The following is a 27769-nucleotide window of genomic DNA, read 5'->3' on the forward strand; positions in this document are numbered from 1 at the left end:
TATTATTCAAGAACAACAAAAAAACACAACGCAGACATCCGAGACAGAAACACAGGTCACGATCGTGTAACAGTCCGGAGCAATACGTACACGTACGTATGTATTATCGAACTTCTTTCATACCGTACGTAGGCGACTGTGCTGATCAGAGGTGCCGAATACGCCCTCAAATATTGGAGCGCTCCTATGCATCACGTCCCACCGTTACCGCCCCGTCGTACCACCGCGTGAGGGTTCCGGGGTCGTCCCGGCCGTCAGACGTCTTCTCCGGTGTGTTTTCGGGCGGCACCGCGTTTCGTTCGGCACCGACGTCCAACGTTCCATTCCACGAGCCGGGGGGGCTTCTTCGGGAACTTGCTTCAAACGAGACGTGCGGGGGCAACCCAAAAACACATTGGAGGTCTCCGCGTGCACGCATGCACGCACGCTCGACGTGCACGTTTACTACAGAGGAGGCTTCCGCGTGCGTGCACGTGCGTGCCCACGTATGGCGCACCGGCCTGCCGCGTGCGTTCGCCCGCCCTGACTCACTTGACAAGGGACGTGGGAAGCGAGCGAAACGCGAATTGGCTCTGGAACTGAATTCTCCCCGGCCTTCGGAATGCTACGAACGCATTGTGCGGTGCGCGTTTGCTCAGCATTGGTATCCGACGTTTTGCTGCGCGTGCTGTGAGCCTCCGCGTGCAGTTCGATAACTTTCAGAAAGCCTCCAGCACGTGGAGCGAAACGTCGGACGTCGTGCGCGCGGTACGACGCGAAAACGCGTCGGAAAAGTTTGCGCCCTGCAGGTCGTGTGCTGCAGGTGAAGTGTGACTTGCAGAAAGCGCTGTGCCTGCACATTCCGTTCCACTGAGCCAGTGTCCAGAGGATTTCCTAAACTCCCGCCGTGGGACCCGTTACCCTAAAAATAAGAATTCTTTGCACGTGAAAAAAACATTCACAGTATAAACAAATGCTTGTTCCGCTTGCATACTCGCATGTTTGTTTGTGTTGTCGCTGTCTCTAAGGGAAATGGACAATTCCAGGGTGCACGCAGTGTGTCTACATAACGGCTCATATGTCCACGCTTTTCAGATTGGTTTCACGTTAGATACATTAGTGCACGTTTCTCTCCCCCGCACTTTGCCACCATAATAATTTCTACGTAAGTTCGCACGTTTGATATTTGCGCCATCTTTCTCATAGCGCAAAGCTATCACGACGGAAGGCGCTACAATTCACACCGGGTGGGTACGCTACCGCATGCAATCCCAATCGAGTAAACTTGCCGGTCATTTTGGCCGTGGCCTTCTCCTCTCGAATGATGCCATCTGGGGATCTTTAACGTCCACCGTGAAGCAGACAGCGGGTAGCAATCACACGGTCAATTCTCTAGCCAGATGTCTCGCGTACCCACTGTTTACCCCACGACAAGCCGTTTGAGCAGTTTTGCTGCACCCGTTGACACCCGCTGGGTGGGGATTTAAGGAACTTGTGCCGCGCGCCCACGGGAGAGTCAATCAAGCCTCTGGATTGCTGTGAAACAAAACGTAACCGCAAAAAAAGCACACCAATCGACAGTCATTACTTCCGAAGCAGTGGATTAGTGCTTTCTGTGACGAGCTACCGCGCCGTACGCGTTCCAGATTTACAATTTGTATTTGCCCGCTCGCCTGCTTGTTTGTATATTATTTGTTTGCAAAGATGTATAAGCACCTGTAAAGCATTCACACACACACACTGCTAAGTTCGTAAAATAAATGTCCCCCCGCCTAATTTATGGAGCTTGTAGCGAACGCTCGCGTTGCTGCTGTTGTGTCTGTGCTTTCTGCCGTCTATGAAATATACCCACTGCGCGCTGTATTTATTGAATGTACGCTGGGAACTGATATTGACCTCAGCTGGTTGTTAAATTACATCTTGCGTGTTTATGCGAGGAGGGGGCCACGACCAATCTCATAACACGCGACGTGGACAGAATGGCTTGAGGATATTAAAATCGTGCAATGCCTTGCCCGTTCCATTGTATCGTTTCACGCTATCGTCGAGCGAAAGTGGTGGAAAGGGAAATTAATTTTTATCGAACAGAGCCCCTTTCGAAAAATATGCTTACGCGAACGGTGGGCTTTGTGGAGGACCTTATCGCGATGGAGATAAAGCGGTGGCCGCAGCTGCGGATGTTCAGACAAGGCTCTGCTGACCGTTGTTTCCCAGTGCATTGTGTGTGTTGGCAGATCGGGGCCCACGGCTCACAAGATGGAATGCGGGCACTCTGAAATAGCATTGTCCTACCAGCTCGCTGGGCTGAGCCTTTCGTAATTTGAATCTTGCCCGCATTGTCACTCATCGCGGTGATAAGAAGCAGCTGTTGAAAGCATTTGCTCTTGGAATGGTGATTTAGGAACTTTAACTGCAGGCATTTCTCATCATTCGGGGGCGTACGCTTGGTATTTAATGCTCGGCCCTGCTATCGCACAGAAGCCGGCCCATTTGCTGTATGTGATTACTTTGCCCGCCTTATGTAATCTTTTCAATTACAGATAAGTCGAACGATTTGTCTGGCATGAATACCTGAAATATCCTTCTCTGTTGCTCGAAGGGATTTTTTTAAAACCTATATCCCCGCATTTAAGCGATGCACAAAATTTCACGGCTGCGAGTGTTTCCACCGCAGTTGCGTTTCGGATTCACGGTATTGCCTGGTCCGACGTCGTACGCACGGATAGCGGGAGCCGAGCTGGTGCAACGGTTCGCAACCTGGACCTGCAACGCACAAGGTCGCCGGCATGCCTCTCAAATCTCGATCCACCTCTGTCCACTCTGCAGTGCAAATGGGTAGAAGTGTTCGTCGATCGGCACATCGGGATCGGTGGGGTAAAGGGGTGGGTGCTCCCACCTTCTTCCAACATGTCCGGTCAACTTGAAAGAGTAGGCCAACTACCCCTCGATAGAGTTTGCTCCTTTTGGAGGCACTTGTGCCAGAAGTGGTGTGAGCAAGCAATTGCAGGGCTGCAGCTTTTCCATTTGACCGTTAACACTAGTAATACTAGTAGTAATACTAGTATTACTAGTAATCGTCACTCTTTTGCTCAGTTTCCCTTTCCTGGATTCATCTGTAAAAGTTATATTCGTCAAGGAAAATTTGGAGCCATGCAATTTCCTGCTTACGCCACTGCTGGTGGAAGGACCTCCACCAGAGAGAGCTCTAAGAGACCCACTCTAGAGGGTGTTTGGCCTACTCTTCCACGCTGCCCAGACACATTGGAAGAGGTGGGAGATGCCATAGCTTTACCCCACCGCACGCGGCCTGTCGATCGACTCACTGCGGTGGAACCATTTATACTGTTGGCTGGACAGTGGCGGTGGGGGATTTCAGCGCTTCACCTTTCGGTCATCTGCCATGTCGGACGATCTTCGAATTTAAAGTCTAGTGCTCTAACCATTACACAACAGCAACACCACGGCAGGTTTGTACTACGACGTGGGTCCTCTGACTTAATAGAAGTTCGGAAATGTGCAAACAAAAAAAAAACCTTCTCACTAATTGCTCGTGGCGCAATTTGGGTTGTACTCCTGCCAAGCGTAATAATAACAATCGAAGTAGGTCAGAGGCGCACAGTGGCAGTGCGCGCGCGCGCAACAGAAAGCAGTCGGTAACGCTGCAGGATATTTAGAGGAGATTAGTTTTCTTGTCCGAGAGCACCAACCGCTAAATAGAGACTTTGCATTGGCCAAGCCAGGGAACCAAACCGCCACCGTAAGGTGTTTTTTGTTTTCCCAGTGACACGCCGAATACCCGTTTGGAGTAATAGCGAGCGATGAGATGAGCAATGCAGATCGCTTTGTCTCTTTCATTCTCCCCCCCCCCCCCGCTGCTCAGATTCAATAGCGACCTGGATGACGTTGGCGATCTGGGCACACGTAAAAATATATACAAAAAACAGAGCGTTACCGTTTCGAATCGTCGTGGAATACGTCAGCCACGCACTGAAATCCGCGCCACGTAGTCGTGAGGACAAAGAGGCCGTGCGCTGGAGGAGGCGGGTCATAGAAATGCGTTTACAGAGAAGCCACCGCTTTCAACGTCCGTCACAGATCAATGTTGGATTTCCCCGGTGCATTTCGTTCCTGGCAAGACACCGCGGCTCTGCTTTTGACATTTATCTGCCAGGCACGGATGCCTCCGTGGTGTAACGGTGAGCGCAGTGAGCTTGCAATCCAAGCGGCAATTCAACCGATCGTGCAATTTTCTTGATTCCCATAAGTGTAAATGAGTAGACCCACTGACGGGCATGTCACGTGTGGTGGGTTGCTTTTGTGGGTACACCCATCTACTCCAAGGTGCCTGGTCAGTCTGAAAGAGTAGGCCAAGAAACACCCGCCAGAGGGGTTCTCTCGGGCTCTCTTAAGTGGAGGCCCTTCCGGCAGCAGCGGCCTCGCCAACGCTGCCGGCTTCTTTAAGCGACCTCTTCGTGGCTGCCTGTCTTACGGCCAGATGCCGCAAAGATCAGCAACGACGATGGAGAAAAACAAAAGTCTCTTAAGTGGAAGGTGTGCTTCCATGTGCGGCTTTTTATATAGACACATGAGGAAGAACTCTGGAATTGTAGCTTTTATGGATTTTTTTATTTATATAAAAATGGAATTCGACCACACGCAAAAAAGACGTGGCAGACATTCACGCATTAAGATATCTCCTGTGACGGCTGCGTTGGAGTCTGTGAGCGCTGCGTATCGCAAGGCGCGTGAACGTTCAACCCGTGGGGGAATGCGGCTCTTCCCGTCAGGCGGGTCGTCGATCCCGCCCCACCTCACCGTGGAAGCCCTCCGGGCAGGCGCTCCGTGCACGTGGGTACGGATCGCGGGTGTGAGACGCACCTGATTGATGCACAATTGTTGGACCAGGTGCGCTCTCGTCCCCCCACTCCCGGAGGGGACACAACCGTGGTTTGTCTGGGCGCCATGGTGATACGCGCCTCGGGCGGGCACGTGCGCCCACGTGGGGGCACGCATCGTGGTGGTGCGTGCCGTGGCAGGGCACGCGCCATGGAGGGCACTAGCTGTGGGATATGGCATGACCACCGCTGGGGGCTCGTGGGTCACATTTTTGGTGGTACCACGGGGAGGGTGGTGACTTGGCTGTTCATATGCAAATGGGCTGTGAACGGAAACGTTTTAATCGGCGGGGGCAACAATTATTGGGCCCCCTTTTATGAAATTCCTTCAGCGAGTGGCAGAACCGAGTGCGTGTGCTTTGCATCGGGCGCCCCATAATTCAATAGTTTCGTAATTTCCAAAAATATCTGTGACAATGACTCAACACCCACTGTTTTAAAACAATTTTTCAATTTATAAATATTTTTTGTACTTTTTAATCACAATTAAAACATATTTAAGAGTGTTTTGAGGTGGCCCACTGCCCTAATACCACGTAGAGACGAGGCACGGTTTACCGCCTGTGGCCTTAAGCGGCAAGCGGTTGCACCTCAGAATAAACTGGGTTCCGAGTAGCTGCTCAATCGCACACATTTTTTTGATCAATTGCGGATGTCAGTTTAACGAAGCTATGGAAACAGATCAGCGTACGAGCGCACTGAGTAATGGTTGCCTGCAACAGGCCGTCATTTGTTTTAAAACTGGAAATGTTCCCTGACTACGTTTCCTACAGGAAAACATCAAGCTCTCTCTCACCTCAGCGGTTAATCACTCCGTCCACTGGCTCTCGTAACAAACCGGGGGTAGATTCACGTGGCCACTTTTCAAAATAATCTTAATTCTCTCTCTCTCTAAAGTTGGCCCTAGTTACATTCCACCAGCCAGCTTTACCGTCCATTGTTACCCTTTCCAGGTTTCCAACCCTGGAAGCATTCTCACAGCGATTATCAACTTCCCGTGCAGCGGCTCCTGCCAACTGTCCACCAGAGAAGAACACAAACCCAATTTTTGGATTAGCTGCAAATTATTCGAAGCTTACAGTAAAGCCCTTGGCTTGCTGAGAGGTGACAAAGCCTACGGGGAGTTGGCAATGGAATTGAAACTTTTTCCCCCCAATAAATTCATCCTCTGATTATATCGGTCCGTGGTGAATAAATAAGTTACAAAGAAAATGTTTTTTTTCTGATCGTTTGGACCGCGATGCCATCAATATTAATCTCGTGGCTGCTGTGCGCTGCTCTCGTTTTCTTTCTTTCTTTCCTCCCCCTCAAAGATTACTGAATAACAACCACATCAAGCGGATTCCGAGGCGAGCGTTTGAAGACCTGGAAAGCCTCAAATATCTGTGAGTGATGGCGGCACCCTACCCGCGCCGGAAAGACACCCGCCTCGCTCCGGAAAGATTACCCCCCTCGTTAAGTTATTGTGGAGCAGTCGTCCTCGGATTCAGAAGGCCACACAATGGGCACCAATGCCCCTAACATTGTCGAGACTCGGAGTTGGGGCCTTGCGGGCAAGCCCGAGGGGTTCAAACTCTCAGCTGCAATTGGAGTCGGGAGAATGCGGGCCCAGGCGTGGCAGGCAGCTCGCCACGGGCGCCGGTCTTCTGTTGACGAGGCATCGTGGAAGCCACCCAGGCAGGCGTGAATAGCCCACGGTCAGCTTCACGCCAAGTGAAAAATGGTCGTGGAACAATTTCATGTGGTTTTATTGTTGTTGTTGGAAATATACAGTGCTGGGTGATCCATTACTCGTGCCCCAGCGATGTCGAATGACCCCTCTCAGTTTCTCCTCGACAGCTGATTGGCGATTGTGCAAGCGATGACTCCGCGTCTGACGGAGGAGGTTGGTTAAAATATAAGTCGCACGGAGGTTTGTGGGCGACGTGTGGAGGCTTTGAATTCAGATGTTGTTATCCCACTAGCTGACGTCTCGTTATTGTGGGGCATCTATAAATGGATCACCCTGTAAACGTGTGTAAACCTTGCCTGTCTTTCAAGACACGGTAGGCGATGAAGACATCGGCGCATTTCGTAGCATCCCGTACACTAACTGAGTAGAAACTTACGTACGGTATGTACATTTGGCAAAGTGCACGTACGAACCGCGCGTGCGTGTGCGTTTCGTCTTCTTGACGTCGCCAATGATGCACGTGGTGTGCCAGTTTCACCGTCCATCGCAGTGGCGCCGCTCGCGAGGCGCCCGGTAGCCGTACAGCCGTTAGGAGTCGCATGCGACTGCGCCGTATATATAGTAGCATGCCTGCCACCCCCCGCTGTTCCCTTTTGATGGTGGCTTATATTCGCCGGCAAAATTTACGGCAACGACTGAAACCTTTGGCAAGCCAGTTGCGCGTAACGCCTCGCATGCGCGCTGTCGGCCTGATAGCCCGAATGTTTCTCTGGTTTTTGTTGTGTGTCGCTCCTGTGCCTTTGAAGAGCTCCGTTTTTCACTTCTGGATAACATATGCTTTTTTTCTGTATTTTTATCACCGCTGGTGGGCTATTATCCTTGGAATAGTAAAACACGTAGCGCGACAGGTGACATTCCACTGTACGGCCAAACTTGTTCTCTATAATTTACAATTCTTTCCCAGTGACCTTCAGCACGTTAATTTTTTTTTGGGATTAAAATAATTTCAACTGTAGCCGTAATTGTCCTTTGCAAAATGTCTCTCCACGCTGAGAATTATTTTTAGACAGACGACGCCGGGAATTGTTTCGCTCCGTGATTTCAGGTCACGTCGATTATTTTTTTTCACCATTCCCTTTGTACGTAAAGTTGAACCGTGTGCTTTCATGCATCACAAATACCGCGACGTGCACTCCACTCTTCTCTACATGTGGCCTTCTCTGCACACCCGTGGGGATTTTTGCTCCACGTTGTGCTTGGGGTCGCTATTACGCGGTGACACTTCAATATGTATCGTGCGATTATAAGATTCACGATAATCGACTCATCAATCTTAGCAAAATATCGCCATATCGTGATTATCGTTGTTCAGATTACTCAATTGGGATTACACACACAGCAGCAGCAGCAGCAGCGGCAAGCGTCGCCCCATACCGGCAGGTCAGGTGCTGGGTCACCGTGTGTCACACAGGGACAGCTGCCACTAGGTTTGCTGTTTAAAATTATTGAGATGAGATGTGACATGTAAGTGGCTTATCGTGTGCAAGGCGCTCAGAGGCGCCCTGACGTATTGGCTGCTTTAAATTATTATGAATACTGTATTCATAAAATAAATTCTAACATTTAATTTCCTGACAAAATATGTATGAATAAACAATGATTATAGAGCGCCATTGTTCAAGATGCTCTATAAATATAATTAAAGTCCGAATTAAATAGATTTTTCCTATTAATGTAGTGCTTTGTGGAAAAGTATTTTGTTCAAAGTTTGGTAGGTAGGCGGATTCGTTTCCATGATGTGTATGATTATTTCATTACGTCTAATTGACAGCAGCGTGTGCGCTGCACGCGTTGCAGAGTCTCAAGTCGCACTGCTTCTCAGACTTGCGACAAGCTTGTGCTGCATGAACTGCAGTTGAAGAACTTTTGGGTAATCTTTATTCGTGCGTGGGGTACATCATCCCAAAAGACGATAAATACTTTCAGTAGAATTACAAATGTAAGGAAAACAATATCGCAACAATGACCGTAGCCTATTGCCAAATGTAATTCCGTGTCGGACTGTGACAAATTAGATCACAGGATGATCCCTAGATCCGCGAGTGCCGCGTCTCCTCCTCCTCCGCTACCTCCTCCTCCGTGGTGCCGCTGCTGCCGCCAAGCGTAACACGTTCGCGAGCCTCTCCGATGATGTGTGGAGCTTCTCTGATCACTTGTGGGTTGTTTCTCTTTCAGCTATCTGTACAAGAATGAGATCCAGTCAATTGACAGGCACGCGTTTAAAGGGCTTGTGTCTCTTGAGCAACTGTAAGTGTTCTGTTGGCTTGGATGTTGCTTGCGCTGCCACCACTAACCGCTCCCTCTGCGCCCTCGTTAATCAATGATTGCATCTTCCAGCGTCTGGCAAATTGCATTTTCATTATCCTTGTGTCTGCATTGTCGTCAGGGCCGCCCAGAGGGGATGGAGGACAAAGAGGGCATTCGCCCTGGGCCTCACACAAAAGAGGGTCCCACAATGGGTCTGGGTTTTTTTGTTGTTGTTGCTGCTGCTTCTTCTTCGTATATCTATTGCTGATGTAGAGCAACAGCTATAATTATACATCGAGGTCAGTTGAGCCACAGATTTCCGTCAGGTGTAGCAGTGCGGTGCTTCGCTGTGATGCCTCTTTCGTATTGGTGAATGGGACGTGGTGATACATTCCACGGTCTGTTCTGTGTGAGCACAGTCACCTCACGCCGGAGAGTTTTTTAATTTTACTTTTTGGTTTGTCTAGAATAAAGCGGGAGGGCTCAGGTGGCATTCCACCCCAAGCCTCGATCCCCGTGCCTCCAAAGATCTCTGGGCGGCCGTGATTACTGTGATGGCATTGGTTCCATTTCCACACCGACGTGATGGCTTGATGTTTGAAGAGGCCACTTCCTTTCAGATTTATTTGCGGAAGTTGAATGTTTCCACTTTGAAGGAACGATATCGTTTTGTTAAGTCACACTGGAAGTAATGTGTTTTTTTTTATATCGAGGTTAATGGCCAGGGATTCGTAGTTGAGTGTTATGTCCGGGTGAGCCTCGTCAGCATTTCACACTGTGGTAAATCAGCTGGAAAATAAATACAATCTACAGATTATAATAACCAATATATATTCCAACTGTTGTCCTTCACTTGCCCTGCCTGCTTCCTCACACCACATGGCTTTTCATTTTGTGAAACACGCATGGTTTTCCTTTTCCTTGTGTGCATTAAACTAACACATGTGCTTGCATGCGGAAGTGAATTGTCTGAACACAAATGATGAATTGAGCACGTGTGCGCTAACCCACGTTAGGTAACTCACTGCTCGGGTGCATGACTTGAGTTGTCGTTGTTCATGGCGCAGATTGACTAAAGCAGAGAGACGGAAACTGCATCGCACATCGCATGCGCCCCCACAAAACATTCCGTGTCGGCCTATGCAGCGTTAGGTGATTTGGGAGAGCGTAAGGATAATCTGCCTTACTGCTGTGTCCGTGCAAGGGTAAAGGTGCAGCCCTGCAGTTTCTTGCTTACGCCTCCATTCGAGGGAGATCTAGAGAGACCCTGTCAAGTGTATCTTGGCCGACTCCACGTCTTGGAAGAGATGGGAATACCCAAACTTTACCCCAGCACATGCGACCTGCCGTCCCGCTGCGGTGTGCCCATGTATGCTTCATGATCGGAATCTTTATACATCCTGGAAGAATCCGATGAGGAGGTAGGGGCGGGTGGACGGAGGTGGCGGGGATTGGAGAACAATGCTACTGCGGTGACGCTGTCATAATGATAACAATGAGCCATGAAGACCTCCCCATGTCATCGTCTTTCGTGATTCTACGATGCAACAAGCCACATAGCACGGATACACGAGCGGATTTCACCGCTCCATCTCCGCGCCGAAGGGTGAATGTTCTCTCGGGCGAGTACCCTGTTTGGGCTGCCACTCTGTCATCCGTCTCGACCTGCGGCCATCGTCTCTCCTGTCCCCATACTCCACCGAAGCCCCCCACTTTCATGAACAGTCAGCATGGATGTCTCCAACTTGGATATCCTTCTCATCCACATGCTCCTCTTACCGTCTCGCAGTGGCATTCCCAGGGTGCACCTCTCCACGCTTCTGTGAACACTTTCCAGTTTTGCGTTCCGTTTTCTGTGTAATTATCCACGTTTTCTAAACCACGTGTCTCGTGATTATCGTATACGCCGTCACTACCGCGCTTCTAAGTTTGTTTGTGTTTTTAAATGCTTAGCTATGTCCTCCAGCATTGTGTTGGACAATGCTCGGAATGCACAGCCTAAGTAGAAACGTGCAAATTTTAAAACTACAGTTTTTGTTTTTTTGAGTTTAAACACAGCACAGCCTGTGTACGCTGAACAGTTTACGTTGCTTGTTATTTTTGCGCGCGTGCGTGTGTGCGTGTGTTCGTTTCACCGTGCAACGTGGCGAAGGTAAGTGTCCTTTTTGGGTGTTTAGTCAGGCTTGAGTTCATGCCCTGTGCCCGTGTTTGTGTTTGAATAGGTACATTCACTTCAACCACATAGAAGTCTTGGAGCCCAACACATTTGTTGATCTACCCAAGCTCGAGAGACTGTGAGTGTGGAGCCCTCCCCGCGCCAAGCACTCATCGCACGGCCACTTTGCATGATTCTACGTCACCGTCGTTTTCTGTGTTCTTGCTATTTTCACTAAAGCCACGATATTAACTTTACAAAGAAAATAAATCGTCGTCGGCTGTCTGTCCCTTCCGTCAGCTCATTCGCGGCGAAGGGGCCGAATGGATCTCCACGGCGGTTCTCTCTGTCCGGTGTCGCTGCTCCGCTCGCTCTCGATCCTCCCTCTGCTCAATCTCTCCCCGCTGCGTCCGTCCCTCCGGGTTTCCGTTTCTTCTCCCCTCCTCGAGTCTCTTCTGCCACCTTCGCGTTGCAGCCTCGCCGAGTGCGGGAATGACGCCCGGGCTCATTCATTTTTTGTCCTCCCACCCTCCACCCGCACCTCCGATTAGCACGGTTGGCTACGTACGCTGCTAAAGAACTTCAACGTACATATGCGTACAACGCGTCCGTGCCACCGCAGGTCTCTCGCCTTCACTAGGGCTCGTCATGTTTCAGCCACACTCCTAACCAGAAAGAGTACATAAATAAATAAATATCGGATTTGAAAAACATCCGGATGGAGAGTTTTAACGTGCTGTGCTGATGCTGTGCTGTGTTTTTTTCCCCCCTTCTGTTTTTAGATTTCTGCACAACAACAGGTTATCGCGGATCGCGACGGGGACCTTCACGCAGCTGAGCTCTCTGAGACGCTTGTGAGTGTGGGGGCGCCTTACAGATGCCTGGGCAGAGGACCAGGCGGCAGCATTCCAGCGACTTATCAAGGCACTCAGATTTAAGAGCACAAAAAATAGTTTTTTTTATTGATGGTTTTAATTCAATTTTAAACGCTTTGCAGCCGAGGTTAAAAGCGTCACTGCCTGTCTGTCTGGAAAGTGGCTTAACTATAATTCTGCGAAAGATGATCCAATGTGAATACAAATTTAGTATCACGTTGTGCTGCTAATTAGGGCTTAACCGGATAGATAACTGGCCAAATGAATAAAAAAGTTGCCCAAAAATTGACATTCACAAATCAGTGCAGAAAGGAATATTAGATTCAGCTCCCATACAACACATTAAATGCCCTTTCGGACAAATGTTTGTTGGAACGCTTTACATAATCCATGCACGTGCAAGATTGTTCTCCCTTGTTTCGGTCTCTTCCTGAGCCCTATGACACTACGTCAAATTGAGGTAGAGTGCATGAAGATCACGGCAAGCGAACCGGTTGCAGGTAGGAAGGAACGGATCTTAATCGGTATATGCCGCTGTGGTAGGGCACCGATGCGACTTCCGGGCGCTGTGGAGCGACCGCGGTCTGTTGTGGTGAGAGCTGCCGTGTTCAACGCTGAACCGCATTTCGTCGAATTTACAACGAACGGTCGAACGAAAGAACAGACGTTGGACTTTCGCATTTATTAACTATCCAAAATTTGGCCTTCCAGCACACACTTGTATCAGTTTAGGTTGCTTACATTTTACACGTACAGTAAGAATATGTAAATGCAACTAAGGGGACCGCTGCCGCGGCATAACGGTGAGCACATTGGACTTGAGATTCAGATGGTTGCCAGTTCGATTCCATTTCCCGGAACAGCAGTTGAAGCAATGGTGAAAGATTCTTCAATCACTCCCAGGCCCTTGTCCACCCAGCGACATCAACCACTACACCACGGTCGATCGGCTCGTTGCGTGTGGTGGGGTAAAGTGTGGGTACTCCGACCGCTTCCGAGATGCCTGGCCGCCGTGGAAGAGTAGGCCAAACTACCCTCCGCAGAGCGCTTTCTCTTGAGCTCTCTCGAGTTTAAGGCCCTTTTATCCAGCCCTGACGTGACTACCAATTTTGCTGAGGTTGTTGCATCAAGTTTACTCAGCTTCCTGTTTGTTCGTGTCTTGTCCAGCTGTTTGTTGTTTGGCGAGCTCAGGCCAGGCAGTGTCTAAACAGCGCCAGTGGTTTTCACATTACTCTCAGCTGATGAAGCTGCCGACGGAGTGTTTGAGGGTAGAGGATTGATGCGCAGGATTCGCTTGTCCGTACTCTCCGCTTGGAACAGCCATGGGCTGTTTTTGTGACCTTGAAGATTCATGAGGTTGAACCGTGGCAGAGTGAAGCGGGAAAGAAGAAAATATTCCACTAAAATGTTGCCCTCCGGGCCAAGAGTGACGAGAAAGAATGATGTCATGATGTTTCAAACAGTTTTTTTTTGTATCACAGAAAGATTCAGTAGGTTTAAGCCGAGTTTGAGAATTTACAATGTAACTATTTACATACCATGTGTGTGACATCGTACGATTATTGGGGGTGGATTATGGCGCTGAATAACATGTGAAGCAATGCCTGGGTGTGGGTAGCGGCTGCTGGGGAGTGGAGAAGGAGTGCGGGGTCGAGTCGAGTTGAAGTGGGTTTCTTGCCGAGCGAGGCTGACATCTGCCGTGACCGTGTTTTGTAAACGACTCACTCGTGCAACGCTTTACGCAGAGGTTCTTGCTTTTGTTGGGGTGTTTGCGCTGCCCGAGTTGGCTCGGAGTGCTCGGTTGATGAGTCATTCACACGTACGAGCCGGATACGGATCGGATGGATCGTAGGAGTTGAGCGGGGCGATGGAGGGATGGCGGAGCAATGCTGTCGGGGCGCGGTTTGCTACTGTTTCTGCTCACTTGGCCCTGCAGATGTCACAGCGTGCTCCTTGCTATCTCACATCTAATAATCCAGTAGCAACCAGAGCGGTGTTCTTCATTGCAAGGCCCGCGGGCTACCGGCGGCTCCTGAAGGCCTTTAATGCGGCCTCCTACAATCCACAACGTGTCATAGCAGCCCTTGCAGGCGGCGTGGTGGCCCTCACGCCGACATCTTATGGGCGAAAGGGGCCCCTCTCTGAAAGGTAGCGAAGAACACTGAACTCGATTACCAGGCCTTGACTGCTGGTGAGGCCATACAAGTGGAAACGGCTGAATGAGTTTGCGTGTGTAATGCGTCTGGTTAAACACATGCTTTGAAGAATAACTGCGGATGACGAATAGGCCGATTGTTAATAATTTCATGATTAATCAGGGTGTTAAAGTCTCAGTTATCCCAGGGTGATGGAGGAGAAGGGAGTGGCTGACCCTGATAAATCAAACAGACAATGCACAACACTTGTGGATCGGGCTGTAAAACGCATGCATTATTCCCTTTCGTAAAGCGAGGCTAAAAACGGGAGAATGTACCAGTCATTTGAATTGCCTCTCAGAGTAAGTGGTGGCAGAGTCACAAGCTTTGATCAGCTCATAATAATCGAAGCAGCTGCGGCGTGTAAGGGCAGGAATGAGCGGACAACAGCAGATTTCCTGGAAGCTGCCGTGGTTGTTAGTGGCCAGCACGTCGGACCTGCGACACCAGTCGCCGGTTCGATTCCACCTCCTGGCGCGGGAGTTGAAACAACGGCGGCACCTCTCTCCAACCACGCCTGGTCCACCCAGCAGTGCCCCGTGGTGTGTTGCGTGGGCTGAAGTGTGCGCACGCCCGGCTCTTACAACAAGCCTGCTCGACGTGGACGAGTAGGCCAAACGCCCTCGAGAGTTCTCGCTACCGGAAGCCCTTCCGCCGGCAGTGGCGTGAGCGAGCGGTTGCAGGGCTGCACCTTTGCCATTGCCACGTTTACCATTTTCCCCAGTGATGTTGCGCGCGTGGTTGACCCTGCAACGGGGATGAATCCGCACACGGACAACCGAGTATTAGAGAGCCCACGGCGACATCGGCATTGGCGATCACTCGGATATTCTAACACAACCTTCACTTGCACACAAACAAAGGCAAAAGGATCTCCCGTATAGCCTGTTCAGACTGCCTAATAATATCGACACCAAGCAGCAACCACTCCCCGGCCGCCTTTGTCTTCCCAGTGCTGATGTCTCGCACACTGCACCAGGCACTCATTTGAGGCTGAGTCGATGTAGGGAAAACCCAGGACCAGTTCAGATAGTCACCGCTGACGCTAGCCGTGGCTGAGAATTGAACGAAGTTATAGCGTAGTGTGCTAACAACGGCACTAGCGTGTCCGCACTTAGACACACACACACTAGCGCACACGTCGGCTAGAAAAGCAGCAGCGTAAGTGTCCATTTGCATTGTGTGGGGATGAGGGGGGCGCCGCTCGCTGAGTTTTCTGCCCTCACCGTGGTGCCACCGCCGGCAGTGTATAACGCAACACGTGCCAAGCGAAACCCAACCGAGGGCTTGAAAATAAGCCCCCTGTCACCGTCAATGAAACGTGGCCCTTGTGTGGTGCGTTTTTTTAAAGTTTTTTTTTTCTCCCCCTTGGCATCTACCAGGCGGCTCGACTCCAACCGGCTGGTGTGCGACTGCGAGCTGGTGTGGTTGGCCGAGCTGCTGCGGGCGTTCGCCGGTTCCGGTGGCACGCTGGCGGCTGCCACCTGCGAACACCCACGCCGGTTACAGGGACGGTCGGTGTCGAGCATCACCGCGCAGGAGTTCCACTGCGGTGAGGTCCGGCGCTGGCATGGGCGGTGGGGGCTCCTGCGCACGTGTCACCCGCTGTGTCCGGCTCTTTTGTTTGACCCCCCCCCCCCCCCCCCCCCGTGTGACCCGTTTCACCGCGGCGAATGTGCCTGGGTCCCATCCCACCATAGGCACTAAATCAGAATCACAAGTTAATTTCCTTCTTCTTCTTCTTCTTCTTTTTTCTTCACATTCACGGTGGTCGAGCCAGATAAGCGCGTCCGGAGCAGCGGAGTGTATCGCTGCGATGCCTCCGTATTTGCGGTGCAGCCATTGCGCCATTACACGTTGCATGGTCACCTCACCGCGGACAAGTTCAGCGTCGCACGGTCGGTTTCGGACGGGTCCTTCGAGCCCCGAGACCCACCCGTGTGTTTTGTTTTTGTGGAGCCAGCTACTACTGCGAGGGCCACTGCACTCTCTTGCCACTGTGCACCTCGAAAGGGTCCCATCACACCAGGGGGCCCTCACATTCCGCTCTCCGCTCTCTCCCTCCGTCGGGCTCTGAGTACCGGGCTGGATACAACATCTAAATAATGGAGGAAGGAAACTGCACTCGGTTGTTTATGTTTTACAGAAATCTCCCTCGTTTTGGTTTGGCAGCCCGGCTGGAGAATGCCGCTTGCTGTGCGGTGTTGTTGTCTGCTGCCTGGGCTGGCTGTAAATTCACATTTGTAGGCCCTGGCAAGCCTGACTGTAAGGAATTTAAGCCAATTATGCCACTATCTCTGTCAAGGATAATTTACAAGTTCATTAAAAGTAAACAAAGCGATATGTTTCCCGCTTGTATGCAGTTGCCCACATCACCCAAGCCTTGCCTACCTCCCCCCTTTAAATCGCCAACGTTTACACTCCACATCGTGGGTGGCCCACCGCGACTGTGGAAGTGTCATCGTCTCGTCATGTGCATGGTGACAACGGAGACTGTAATCGTGGCCTGACTGACCGTTGCGTCTGTGCTGCAAGTCACCTGTGGAATGTGGTGTTTCCTTGGAAAGCCACATCCATCCTCTTATCTGTTGTTGCCATTCCAGTGATGTGATGTCCATCGGTGTGTGCGTGTTGTGTGTGCGTACGTGAGTGCGGCCGTGCAGTGGTTAGCGCACTGCGCTACGAACCCGGAGACACGAGTTTCAATTCCCGCTCATGGCCAACAGCATTGACGATTAGTTGAAACCTGGTCCTGGGCCTCCCCTAGGTCGACTCAGTCTCCATTGAGTACCTGGTGCGATGTGGAAAAACATCGCCACTGGGGAGACGAAGGCGGCCGGGCGTGATGCTGGCCACCCACCCCTCGTGTGCCGTGCCGGCCTTCATAGGTGCAACTCGCTAACAGCACTTGCCCCAACAGTCGGTGAAGGCTATACGGGGGATCTTTGTCTTTGTACGTGAGTGCCAGTATTTGCCCGTGTGCTCGTGTGTGAGCCCGCGAGGGTTTACACTGCGCTGCCCCGCCGAGCCACCCCCAGGCGCTCTGCAGCCGCTGGCGCTGTTCACGCTGCGTTCTGTGTGAGACCTCGCTCAGGAGGGTGACGGGAATGGAGCTCTCGTCACACGGCCGCTATACTCTCCTGGGTCGCGGCCGCTCGTGTCATATCCACCGCTGTGTCAGGGCCGCGTGGGATATTTTGACCATACTTCACCATGCGGGTCAGCGTGGGTTGGTAAAGGCGGTTGCGGGGGACACGGGGAAGTGCAGAGCCACAGCGTGCAGTATTTTTGCTGCACTGCCCTCGACTGCCCACGACGCCCACTGCACCTGCTGGTGAGGCATGGTGGTCACCGGCCCAAGCCCGATACAGCCTGACACCTGCCTGGCTTCGGAGATTTGACAATATCGAGGGCGTTCTGGGTGATTTGGTCACAGACTGCTATTTCCACAATGGAACGTTGTCTTGGCGTCATGGGATGCGTCGTGGGATGACGTCACCGTTAGGATCGCAACCCTTCGATGTTAGAGGACGCCCCACGGAAGCGGACACCACAGAGCTACCGCTGAGATTGCTTAAAGCGACCCCCTGGTACCAAAGAGTATAGTGCAGAATTAATTTCTAATGTAATGGGAATGTGTTTGTGTGTGCAGTAATTGGTCACGGGGCTAAAACGATGAACTCACTACACTTGAGTGCCCAGTTTAATCGCAGCAGTGTAATCACAGCAGGTTTTCAAACGCAGGATATCAGCGGTGCCAACTCTCTGCTATAACCTCTGAACCACCTTGTTCTGTCTTTTGAGGATGACACGTGCAGCTCTGGAGGCTCGCTTCGCGTTTGTTTGGTGACACGTTGCTCTGCATGGCAGCTGTGAGTGGATGGTGCGCTACATGTGTCCTCCTCCTTATGGGGCAGCAGCAGTGCACCGGTTAGCGAGCTGCGCTACCAACACGGAGACCCGAGTTCGGCTCCCGCTCAAGGTCAACACCAGTGGCAATTATTTGAATCGGTTCTGGGCCTCCCCTAGGTCGACTCAGCCTCAAATGAGTACCTGGTACAATGTGTAAACATTGCCACTGGGTAGACAAAGGCGGTCGGGCGTGGTGTCGTGCCGGCCTTCATAGGTGCAGTTTTTCTAACGGCACTTGCCCCAACAGTCTGTTAAGGCTACACGGGGGATCTTCGTCTTTGTCCTCCTCCCACAGAGAGCCCTCGCATCACTTCGGAGCCGCACGATGTGGACGTGACTCCGGGTAACACGGTGTACCTCCGGTGCCGCGCCGAGGGGAACCCCAAACCAGCCATCATCTGGCTCCACAATAGGTGCCTCCATTACGTGGCCACGTCCCGTCCAGGGAGATGTTCACTTTTTCCACTACCATTCACCACACGAAACAAAACAAAAAAACGGTAAAAACCCAGTCGCCGGTTTTGCCATACATCAAGAAATGTTCCGAGCAATGAATGAACATTTTTTTTTTACCTTTTGAGTAATAAACGTAGACTGCAGCTGCTGTGGTGTAATGGTTCACGCACGGGACTGGCAAATCTATAGGACACTGATTTGGTTCCAACTCCCGGTACGGTAGTTGAAATAATGTGGTAAATCAACGCCATTCATTCCTAAAATTCTACTGGCAAGCAGTCACCGGTTCCTGGCTTTACGATCCGGTGTCACTGCCGTTAAAGTTTCACGATTCAATCGGCTAATAGTGAGCCGCAGAATCGCCAGGCAGAGGTGGCGATCAAATCGCTGCCATGTCGTGCCAAACGTGTCAACCCCTTGCGTCGCCATTGTGCATTGCATTGTCTCATAGCTTCGGAGCAAAACTGGAAGATTCAAAGGCTGTCAAACAAATTGCACATATTGTTTGACATGTCTTACACGGCGACTGCGGTCAGAGAACCGCGATTCATGTTTAGTCAATCGCATGACATTCAAATAAGAAACATTTAATATCTATGCACCCAAAAACACAATTGTTATCATTGTACGTTGAATTTCTTTCACGCCGTACGTAGCCAACCGTGCTGATCGGAGGTGCGGGGGAAGGACAACAAACTAAACACAAAAATAAGTTCTCAGGAAATGAGTTTGATTTTTTTCAATTGATATGAAATGAAAGAAATATAAGTTTACCTTCACAAGTTGTGTCATATTAAGATGGACCGAAGTCGATGCTCTTTGGTTGTTTAGTTGCATTCTAATTTAAACCGGTAATGCGTAAGTATATATAACTTATACATTTAAATCTAGCTGTGTCTGGATCAGAGTGCAGATCGCAGACATCGTTGGTGTTGCAAACAACAGCTTAAGCAACATCTGCCTTTTATGTGGGACACGGCTTAGCAAGAGATGCCGCTGGTCAACATCATTGTTTATGCAAAAAGGGATTTTGTTTATATTTTTGCTAAAACCGCAACTCTTTGTCGAAGCCGCTCCGCGTTCCCAAAGGCTTGCCGGCTCTGAGCGGCGTCCGTGCCCCCCAATCCGTGTTTTTTTCCCAATCCGTGTTTTTTTTTTCCCGCTCCGTGTTTTTTTTCCCGCTCCGCGTTTTTCCCCGACGCTCGCAGCAATGAAATAGCGATGGCGGAGGACGAGCGACGGAACCTTCTGCAGGACGGCACGCTGATGATCCGCGACACGCGACACACCGACCAGGGCACCTACCAGTGCATGGCGCGGAACGTGGCCGGAGAGGTGAAGGCGCCGGAGGTGGTGCTGCGATACTTCGACGTGCCAGGTGTGACCCCGGCGACCGCACAGAGCACAAGGTCGACTGCTAATGATGACAAAAGACTCGAAAACATCTAACACATACCCCATTTAATATTTGACAAGAAAGTCCAGCAATCGCCCCTATTTAATCCCATCATATATTACGTATTTGTCTGTCATAAGACAGTCTGAACAATGACCGCGGTATGTTTATATATATTTTTTGTTGTTGCTGCCAATGCAGATCCCCCAATTGTCATGCTGTGCGTTATATTGTTCACAAACTCATCGACGCAACTCCACATGGCCGAGCTGCTGCTCACACGAACCAAACGCTGCTGCTGCTGCTGCTGCCACGCTTTCTCCCTCGGGGCGTCTTCGTGGAAGAGCACGCCGATTAGTGCCGGTGTGAGTCGCCCCGAAATGTTTGTTGCTCCAGCCACAAATTTAGTTTCATATTTGTACCCCCGGGGGAATGAATATTCGCTCCCGCAAACATCGGCTAGGACAAAATTATGGCCAAACCAGATGGCGCGATAACGTGAAATTAACCTGAAAGAACATTGAGCGAACGTTGGCGTGAACAAAAGGAGTTCTCCTAAAATTAAGGATTTCTTTGAAAACGCATGCATGTAGACGAATCTGAAAGGGAAGGTGATGGTACGAAAAATAACATGGGGGTGCGAATACAGTAGAACCTTGGATTGCGAGCATAATTCGTTCCGGAAACGCGTTTGTAATCCAAAGCACTCGTATATCAAAGCACTCGTATATCAGTTGTGATCACGTGACGCTCGGCAGACAAAGCGTATACGTACTACTACTCGTATTGAAAGACCTCGCTCGTTTATCAAATTAATATTTATTCACAAATTTTGCTCGTCTTGCAAAACACTCGCAGACCAAGTTACTCGCAATCCAAGGTTTTACTGTACTTAGAAAGGGGGGCGGGGGGGGGCATACATATTAGGAAACATAAATCTAAAAGCTGAAAAAGCCAAAACGTCAAGCAACCAGCAACAAACAGCACTATTGAAGGGGAAACAGATAGGCTTTCAGATATTTCTTCATTTGAGCGAGGATATCGGAAGAGAGACGACGAGAGGGAATTCCAAAGTGGAGTGGTGCGAGAGAACAAGCAGAGAGAGATAAGTGCTGAGACCTGCAGTGGGTGAATGTGACGGGTGAGAGACGAAACGATGTGGTGGACCGAGTCCTCAACGTGCGTGGAAGGAATCACCGAGTGAAGTGATAAGGAGATGACTGGTCACCGGTGAGCGAGTAATTGGAGCGATTAGGCGAGTGACGGATCATCGATCGCTCAGACTAAACTAAAACTATGAACTACGTTTATTTTTCCAGGTAAGGCCTCACTGAGCGATATAGCAAATTTTCAGAAGCGACCTGGCCACAAATAATAGCTCAACAAAGTGACTTATTGCGTGGAAATCTATAGCAGCCAAATACCCTAAACGCGTGATGCTGATTCTAAATGTGGAGGAGAAGACCAGTGGACCCAGAGAAAAATCCACGTGACCACGGGGAGAACATGCAAACTCAAACTCCAAATATGCAGCAGGTGTCAGGGTCGAACTCACGACCTCCTGTATATCAGGCGAGGTAGTTAACATCCTGCGACTGCGGCGATGAGTCCTGCTCAATTGTAAACATCGTCCGCAACCAACAAAATTACTCGACGCGTTAAAATGCCCGACACGCTGCGGCCGCTCCGGCTGCCGCGCGTGACCCCCGGCTCCCGTTAACCTCGGCAGCGCCGCCGACGTTCGTGATCCAGCCGCACGACACGGAAGTGCTGGTGGGCGAGAGCGTGACGCTGGAGTGCAGCGCTGGGGGGCACCCGGCCCCCCGCGTCTCCTGGACGCGCGACGACTCGGAGCAGCTGCCGGCCGATCCCCGCTTCTCCGTCACGGCCTCGGGGGGGCTGCACGTGGAGCGCGCGGGGCCCGGTGACGAGGGGCGCTACACGTGCCACGCGAGCAACAACCAGGACTCGATCCGCGCCTCTGCCACCATCCTGCTGAAGTGTGAGTGTCTGGCCAACAGCGACGACAACGACGATAATGGCGGCGGCAGCGGCGGCGGCAATATAGCGCTCTCAAGTGTTGTGTGAAAACGCTTCAGGGGGCTATGCAACACGACAGCTAACGCCTACGTAGTGGTGCAACAACAGCAGTGACAACGCAAATGTGAGTGCGTGTCGTGTCGAGAGTATCTAAATGCTGCCCCGGTGTAATGGTTAGCACGCTCGACTTGCAATCCAGAGGTCGCCAGCGGTTGAAACAATGGTGCGAGTTTCTTGACCACGCTCACTTCTATCCAGCCAGCGGTATAAATGGGTGCACCACATTAAGTCCATCAGCAGATGGCGTACCGTGGGGTAAAGTGTGGGTACTCCGGCTCTTCCAAGACATCTGGTTAGCAGTGGAGTGAGAAGGTAATTGCATGGCTGCACCTTGACCTGAATGTAATCCTCATACTTAAGATGCTTTGCAAAATTTGGAAGAAATACATTTGGGTAGAAAGGGGTGAGCGGGGCGTCAGAGTCAGGGAACACGGGAGGGACCAAGCAAATGGGGCCCAGAACCACCACCAACAACAAGCACAACAACAACAACGAGCACCAGGGACAGCCGTGGCAGACAGGCCATCGACAGATGCAACGTCATCTCTGCTCCACTGCATGCGATGCACTGGCACAGATTAAATAAATAATAATAACCGTCATCTCTTGATTTAAAGCTTTCGTGACTGCAGGAATTCATATTCTTTGTTCTTTCGGTAAAGTCACGTAGAAGGGAATCAAAAAAATAAGAAAAATATAAAACAATAAAAATCTCACGACGTTTTGACTGCTGTGGTTTTCACACCTGATGATGATTGCTTGTGTTGCAGTCGAAACGTCATGAGAATTTTATTTTTTATATTTTTATTATTTTATTGTTTCCCTTCTACGTGACTTTACCGAAAGAACCAATAATATAACCCTCATCTCCTTATTTTATATCATTACTCGCCGCTGAAACTAAATTTTCATTCTCTGAAATAGATTTTGTTTTATGTATTCCTGAATGCAATTTAAAGCCTACTTTCAATAAAACTTCTTAGACGAACCCTCTGGGGTGGCTGTCCTGGTAGAAAGAGACAAATCTGCTCTGAGCCAAGAGCCACCAGTCGAGTTGTGTACTGCAGAGGGTTTGTTTGCTTATTATGGGGGGGGGGGTAGATTTTTCCGGCGTTTCGTTGGATGCCTTTTCTGAGAACGTATGTTTAAAGTCGAGATGAAAAACAGAGGAACACGAAGTCAGTCCCTTTGATGCTTCTGCGGGCCTCTGCTGGTTAATCACTGCTCCCATCATTGGCAACAGCACCGAGCAAGGGTCGGACTGACCCTGCCGAATGAACACGGAGTTGCTCTTAAGTTTGTGGTGGGCATGTGTCGTTTTAATGCGTGGAGCGGCGATCAACGGGACTGTCATCTGGGACGAGGACATAGCCTCCTAATTTAATGAACCCTGAACCATTTGCTGATTACAAGTTCAATACTCACTCGCCTTTTAACACAAAATCTGCACACACACACACAAAATGTTATAATGTCCCTGACGGCAGCTTTTAATTTTACAAGTATAAGTGATTTGTTGTGTCAGAGTGTGGATTTTCAATTTAAATGTTTTATGTTGAAGACAGCTTTAACGATCTGAGTAGCAACGGGAAGTGCATTTTTAGGTTTAATAGTGTTTCCCAAACGTGTGCTTGGCAATGTGGTGGTTTTGTGACGTTTAATGTTTTGTGCGTATATTAAAATAATAACCTGCCGAGCATTTGCGCGTCGGTACTAGTTTCGGTGAAAGCTCAGGGTAAGCTGAACTTGATGGCGTTCGAGTGGTGCAAATGGGTTCCAATAGGGCACCAAGGAGAGTGATCTCACTCTGCCACTGTCAGTAATTTCGCAGGAGCTGTGCAAATCCCAGCGGAAAATTATTGATGTTCGCCTTGTGCACCTTTTTGTCACTTGCTTAATGGTAAAAAAAATATGTAATTGAACGGTTTTGTGATAAATGACATCATTACTGCGGTCCCTGCGTTGATGCCTATGATGCATTCGGTTCACTACAGCGCTGTCTCATCTCACCCGCAGCTGCTCCCCAGTTCATCTTGGCTCCTGAGGACCAGGTGGTGACGGAAGGCCACACCGTGGACCTTCACTGCGAGGCCCAGGGCAGGCCCCTTCCCGTCATCGCGTGGACCAAAGCGGGTACCAAATCGTTCGTTTGACTCCTACACCCGGGAATCGCCATGTGAATCAAACACGGTTCCGGACATCCGCGAGTAAACACGGTTGGTTATTGGGTACGGCTCAGGTTAAAGGTTGAACAGGTTAAAAATGATAACAATATTATTATTTTATTTCTCCTCCCGACGCCACGTACCCCGCCGCCCCCGTCCATCCGTGCGGCAGGGAGCCAGCTCCCCAGCGACCGCCGGCTCACCGTGCTGTCGTCCGGAACGCTGCGCATCGCCCGCGTGGCGCTGCACGACCAGGGCCAATTCGAGTGCCAGGCGGTGAACGTGGTGGGCGTGCGACGGGCCGCGACACAGCTCACCGTGCTGCCCCGTGGTGAGGCTCCGTACACGCCGCCGCCGGCGCTCGAGGCCAGCACGGTTGGCTACGTGCGGTGCGAAAGAAGTTCAGCGTACATACACACGTACGTAGCGAGGCAAACGTTCAGGTTCAGCGAGGTGAGAACCGGAGAGATCAACAGAACCAGGATAGTCTTATTTGGCGAAATTGTATTGCATCACCATGATGATAAAAGCAACAATATGCAAATCATTACAACAGTCGATTGAATCGAAATCTCGAAACAACAAAGAAAAACACAATCGCGTTGCAGAAGAAATCCAAAAAAACTTTGCGCAAAAATGTAATCAGCATTGAATAAATTAATTTCCAGGAATAAAAGTTGACCCGGGCAAATAACTAAAAAAACCCATGAAAAGTATAATTAAGTTACAGAAACTTATAAATAGATTTAGAGTGACAACAACAACAACAGCCGCCATTCGCCACTAAGTGGCGGTGATGTCCCCACGGCGCTTGTGCCAGGCTAGGTGCACTTAGAGCAGCGGTCGGCAGCCTTCGGCTCCGAAGCAGCATGCGACTCTTTAAGGACTGCTGTTTCGCCACGTGATTCACGTGGCATTGCGGCTCTTGAAATGTTAAGTTTTTATTTGTTTTACCTAATTTGGAAAAAAATACACTTATCGTTATTTCGGTTGCCGACCCCTGACTTAGAGCGGCATTGCCCTCCGGTACAAAGAAGGCAAGCGTTACCGGTTCCGTCTCCTCTTCTCCTCCTCCTCCGTCACTCGTCACGCTGGATGACGAGGCTGTACCAACTTCGTCCACTCCTTCTTCTTTCTCTGCCCATCACGATCGCTCCTTCAGTCCTCCTTTGTCATGACCACCACCGTCATTGTCAATTACTTATTGTTTGTACGGTGCCTCGCATGCAGCACAATGTGCCTATCATGCAGACGGCCCCGGCTTCCCGTGCCTTCCACGCGCGGGGCGTGAAACCTCCGATGGCCGTTTCGTTAAACCGTTCTCGCGACGAACGCGGGCAAAAGCCGTCCGCGTGAGTTTCGTGTTGAGGCTTCCCGCCGGTCTAGCATTCTCAGACTCTCATAGGATCCGTCGCGGCAAACGCACGCCTCAAACGCGAGCCTTCGAGGGCAGCTTTGAGCGAAACGCTGCAAGTTGAACGATTGATGCTCATTCGAGTGCTTACTCCTGAAATCAATTTGAGTGTGCAGTTATTTTACTTTATTTTGACGTTTTCAAAGAACGTGTCAACTGTGTTAAGGGGAACAGTTGGTTCACTTAATTACTTTTCAAGATTTTGTTTTGATGCTTTAAAATGACGTGTAAATTTGCGTGTTAATTGGATTCATTTGTAAAGATATTTAGAGTTTTGTTGTATTTATGTTGTAAAGGAACATGCGAATTGTGTGTCAAGATAAGAAATGGGTTTATCATAAAATTAACACTCGGGTTTTCACAGCCAGTATTACGTTTCACAATAGATTTTTGGGTTGTTGGCCACAGAGTGATGTGACCACATTTTCCACTTCGTGAATTGCATCCTCGCCTTCTGGATCTTGTCTTGAAGATGCTTGGCGTAGATGCAAGGGAAACGTCGAATCTAATTGCTGCTAAATTTGTTTGCGAGAATTGATCTTCGACTCACGGCTGAGTGAGCTGAAGCAGTAATGGTCGGCGCGTTGCTAAGTGCTTGTGTCGCTTTTCTGGAAGGTTCTATGACGGAAACTTGCCAGTCGTCAAGTGGCCTAACACAAAAAAATCTATTATGAATTGTATATCACTGAAAAATAGGTATAACCTTGTTCGATTCAAGAAATGTGTTTACTACTCTTTTCATAAAAATATTAAATTCTGCTGTTTGTTGCTCGCGGTTTGGGATTTTGAGCGCTACGAACCCGGCGACCCGCTCACGGCCAACACCAGTGACGAATATCTGAACCGGTACTGGGCCTCCCCTAGGTCGACTCAGCCTCAAATACGTACGTGGTGCGATGTGTAATCATTGCCACTAAGGAGAGAAAGGCGGACTGCTGTGGTGTTGGCCACCCACCCCCTCGTGGACCATTCCGGCCTTCATCAGAGCTCGCTAACAGCACTTGCCCCTGTAGTCTGTTAAGGCTAAGCGGGGTTTTTTGTCTTTGTGTGTATAACTTATTTCGCACCGTACGTAGCCAACCGTGCTAATCGGACGTGCGGGGGAAGGACAACAAACTAAACACCTGGGCCTGTGCTCAGCAACCGTGAGGGACAATACGCGAAGTCGATCTGCTCCCTTCTGCTGCCAGTGACGCCGGTGTTCAGCGTCACGCCCAGTGACATCACCACCGACTCGGGGCGCGACGTGCGGATTGCGTGCAGTGCGCAGGGGGAGCCCCAGCCCAGCCTCATGTGGGCCAAGGTGACTCGCCACACTCATCCATACATAGCTCACTCCACTCAAAATTTTGTGTGCTCAGCGTTTTGCAAAAATTTTTCTCGAATCGTCATGGTTATCATTGCCCATGGTCAGTCCACTGCTGGATGAAGGCCTCCCAAAGCCACTGGAGCTACACACTTTAAAATGATCTAGATTGAAAACTAATTTCTTTGGAACTGCTTTTTGGTTTTTAGTTTGTTGTCTTTCCACCGCACCTCCGATTTGCATGGTTTGTTACGTACGATGCGAAAGCAGTTCCATATTCTAGACACATTTTAACACATAGGCTTTCACAACCAATGTCATCCATAATATAGGTTTTTTTGGTTAGATCACGTAAATGTAAATGTATCGTTAAAACCCGCCTTCGCACGTGAAGGGCTCACTAGTGACGTCATCACATCTGTCCCTCTATTTAAGGAACGAAACAGGAGGATGTCTCCACACATCTGGCTGTCACCTGATGAAGCTAGTTGTAATTACTGGTGAAACGTCGTACTCAGATTTTAATGTTGTGGATTTGGTTTCCAACACACCGTTGTGCAGTACTAGTAACGAATTGGCACGTTCTGTTTACGTGACATACATACATCTTTCACATTCCGGAAATGTAAAGATTTACCTAACAACTGCACACAAGCTGATTGATGGCCCCACCTCGAATTCATGACTGGAGATGATTATCCTCAATTAATGCCTCATTTTAATATCCAATAATATTCTGAAATAAGGTCCTGGGTTGGGGCAGTGACTCAATGGGCAAGACTCTGAAGTTTGAACCCCAGAACTTCTGAGTTTGATTCCCCAGTCTGGGCGTGGATCCTGGGCAGTGCCTTCATCACCAACCTGCAATGACCGAGCCTGAGGAAGTCCGCTCAGATCACCTCGGTGACTAACACATCGTGGGGAGGCCTTCATTCATCAGGG

General features: G+C 50.1%; 1 protein-coding gene across 2 annotated transcripts in view; it reads left to right on the forward strand.

Moving 5' to 3' along the window:
* The window catches only part of PXDN (peroxidasin), a 71114-nt gene that overhangs the window by 15865 nt on the left and 27480 nt on the right, over positions 1–27769 (forward strand). The window contains exons 3-13 of one of the 2 annotated variants that reach the window (XM_032961828.2): positions 6188–6259; positions 8782–8853; positions 11076–11147; positions 11791–11862; positions 15461–15630; positions 18286–18403; positions 19655–19824; positions 21572–21844; positions 23959–24075; positions 24280–24438; positions 26712–26824. In XM_032961828.2, the coding sequence (XP_032817719.1) occupies positions 6188–6259; positions 8782–8853; positions 11076–11147; positions 11791–11862; positions 15461–15630; positions 18286–18403; positions 19655–19824; positions 21572–21844; positions 23959–24075; positions 24280–24438; positions 26712–26824 (1408 nt within the window). The remainder of the gene's footprint in view (positions 1–6187; positions 6260–8781; positions 8854–11075; positions 11148–11790; positions 11863–15460; positions 15631–18285; positions 18404–19654; positions 19825–21571; positions 21845–23958; positions 24076–24279; positions 24439–26711; positions 26825–27769) is intronic. The other variant, XM_076069998.1, reaches the window with a different exon arrangement.

Source organism: Petromyzon marinus, chromosome 27 (assembly GCF_048934315.1).
Source record: "Petromyzon marinus isolate PM22_M1 ecotype Great Lakes invasive population chromosome 27, UKy_Petmar_22M1.pri1.0, whole genome shotgun sequence".
Lineage (NCBI taxonomy): Eukaryota > Metazoa > Chordata > Hyperoartia > Petromyzontiformes > Petromyzontidae > Petromyzon > Petromyzon marinus.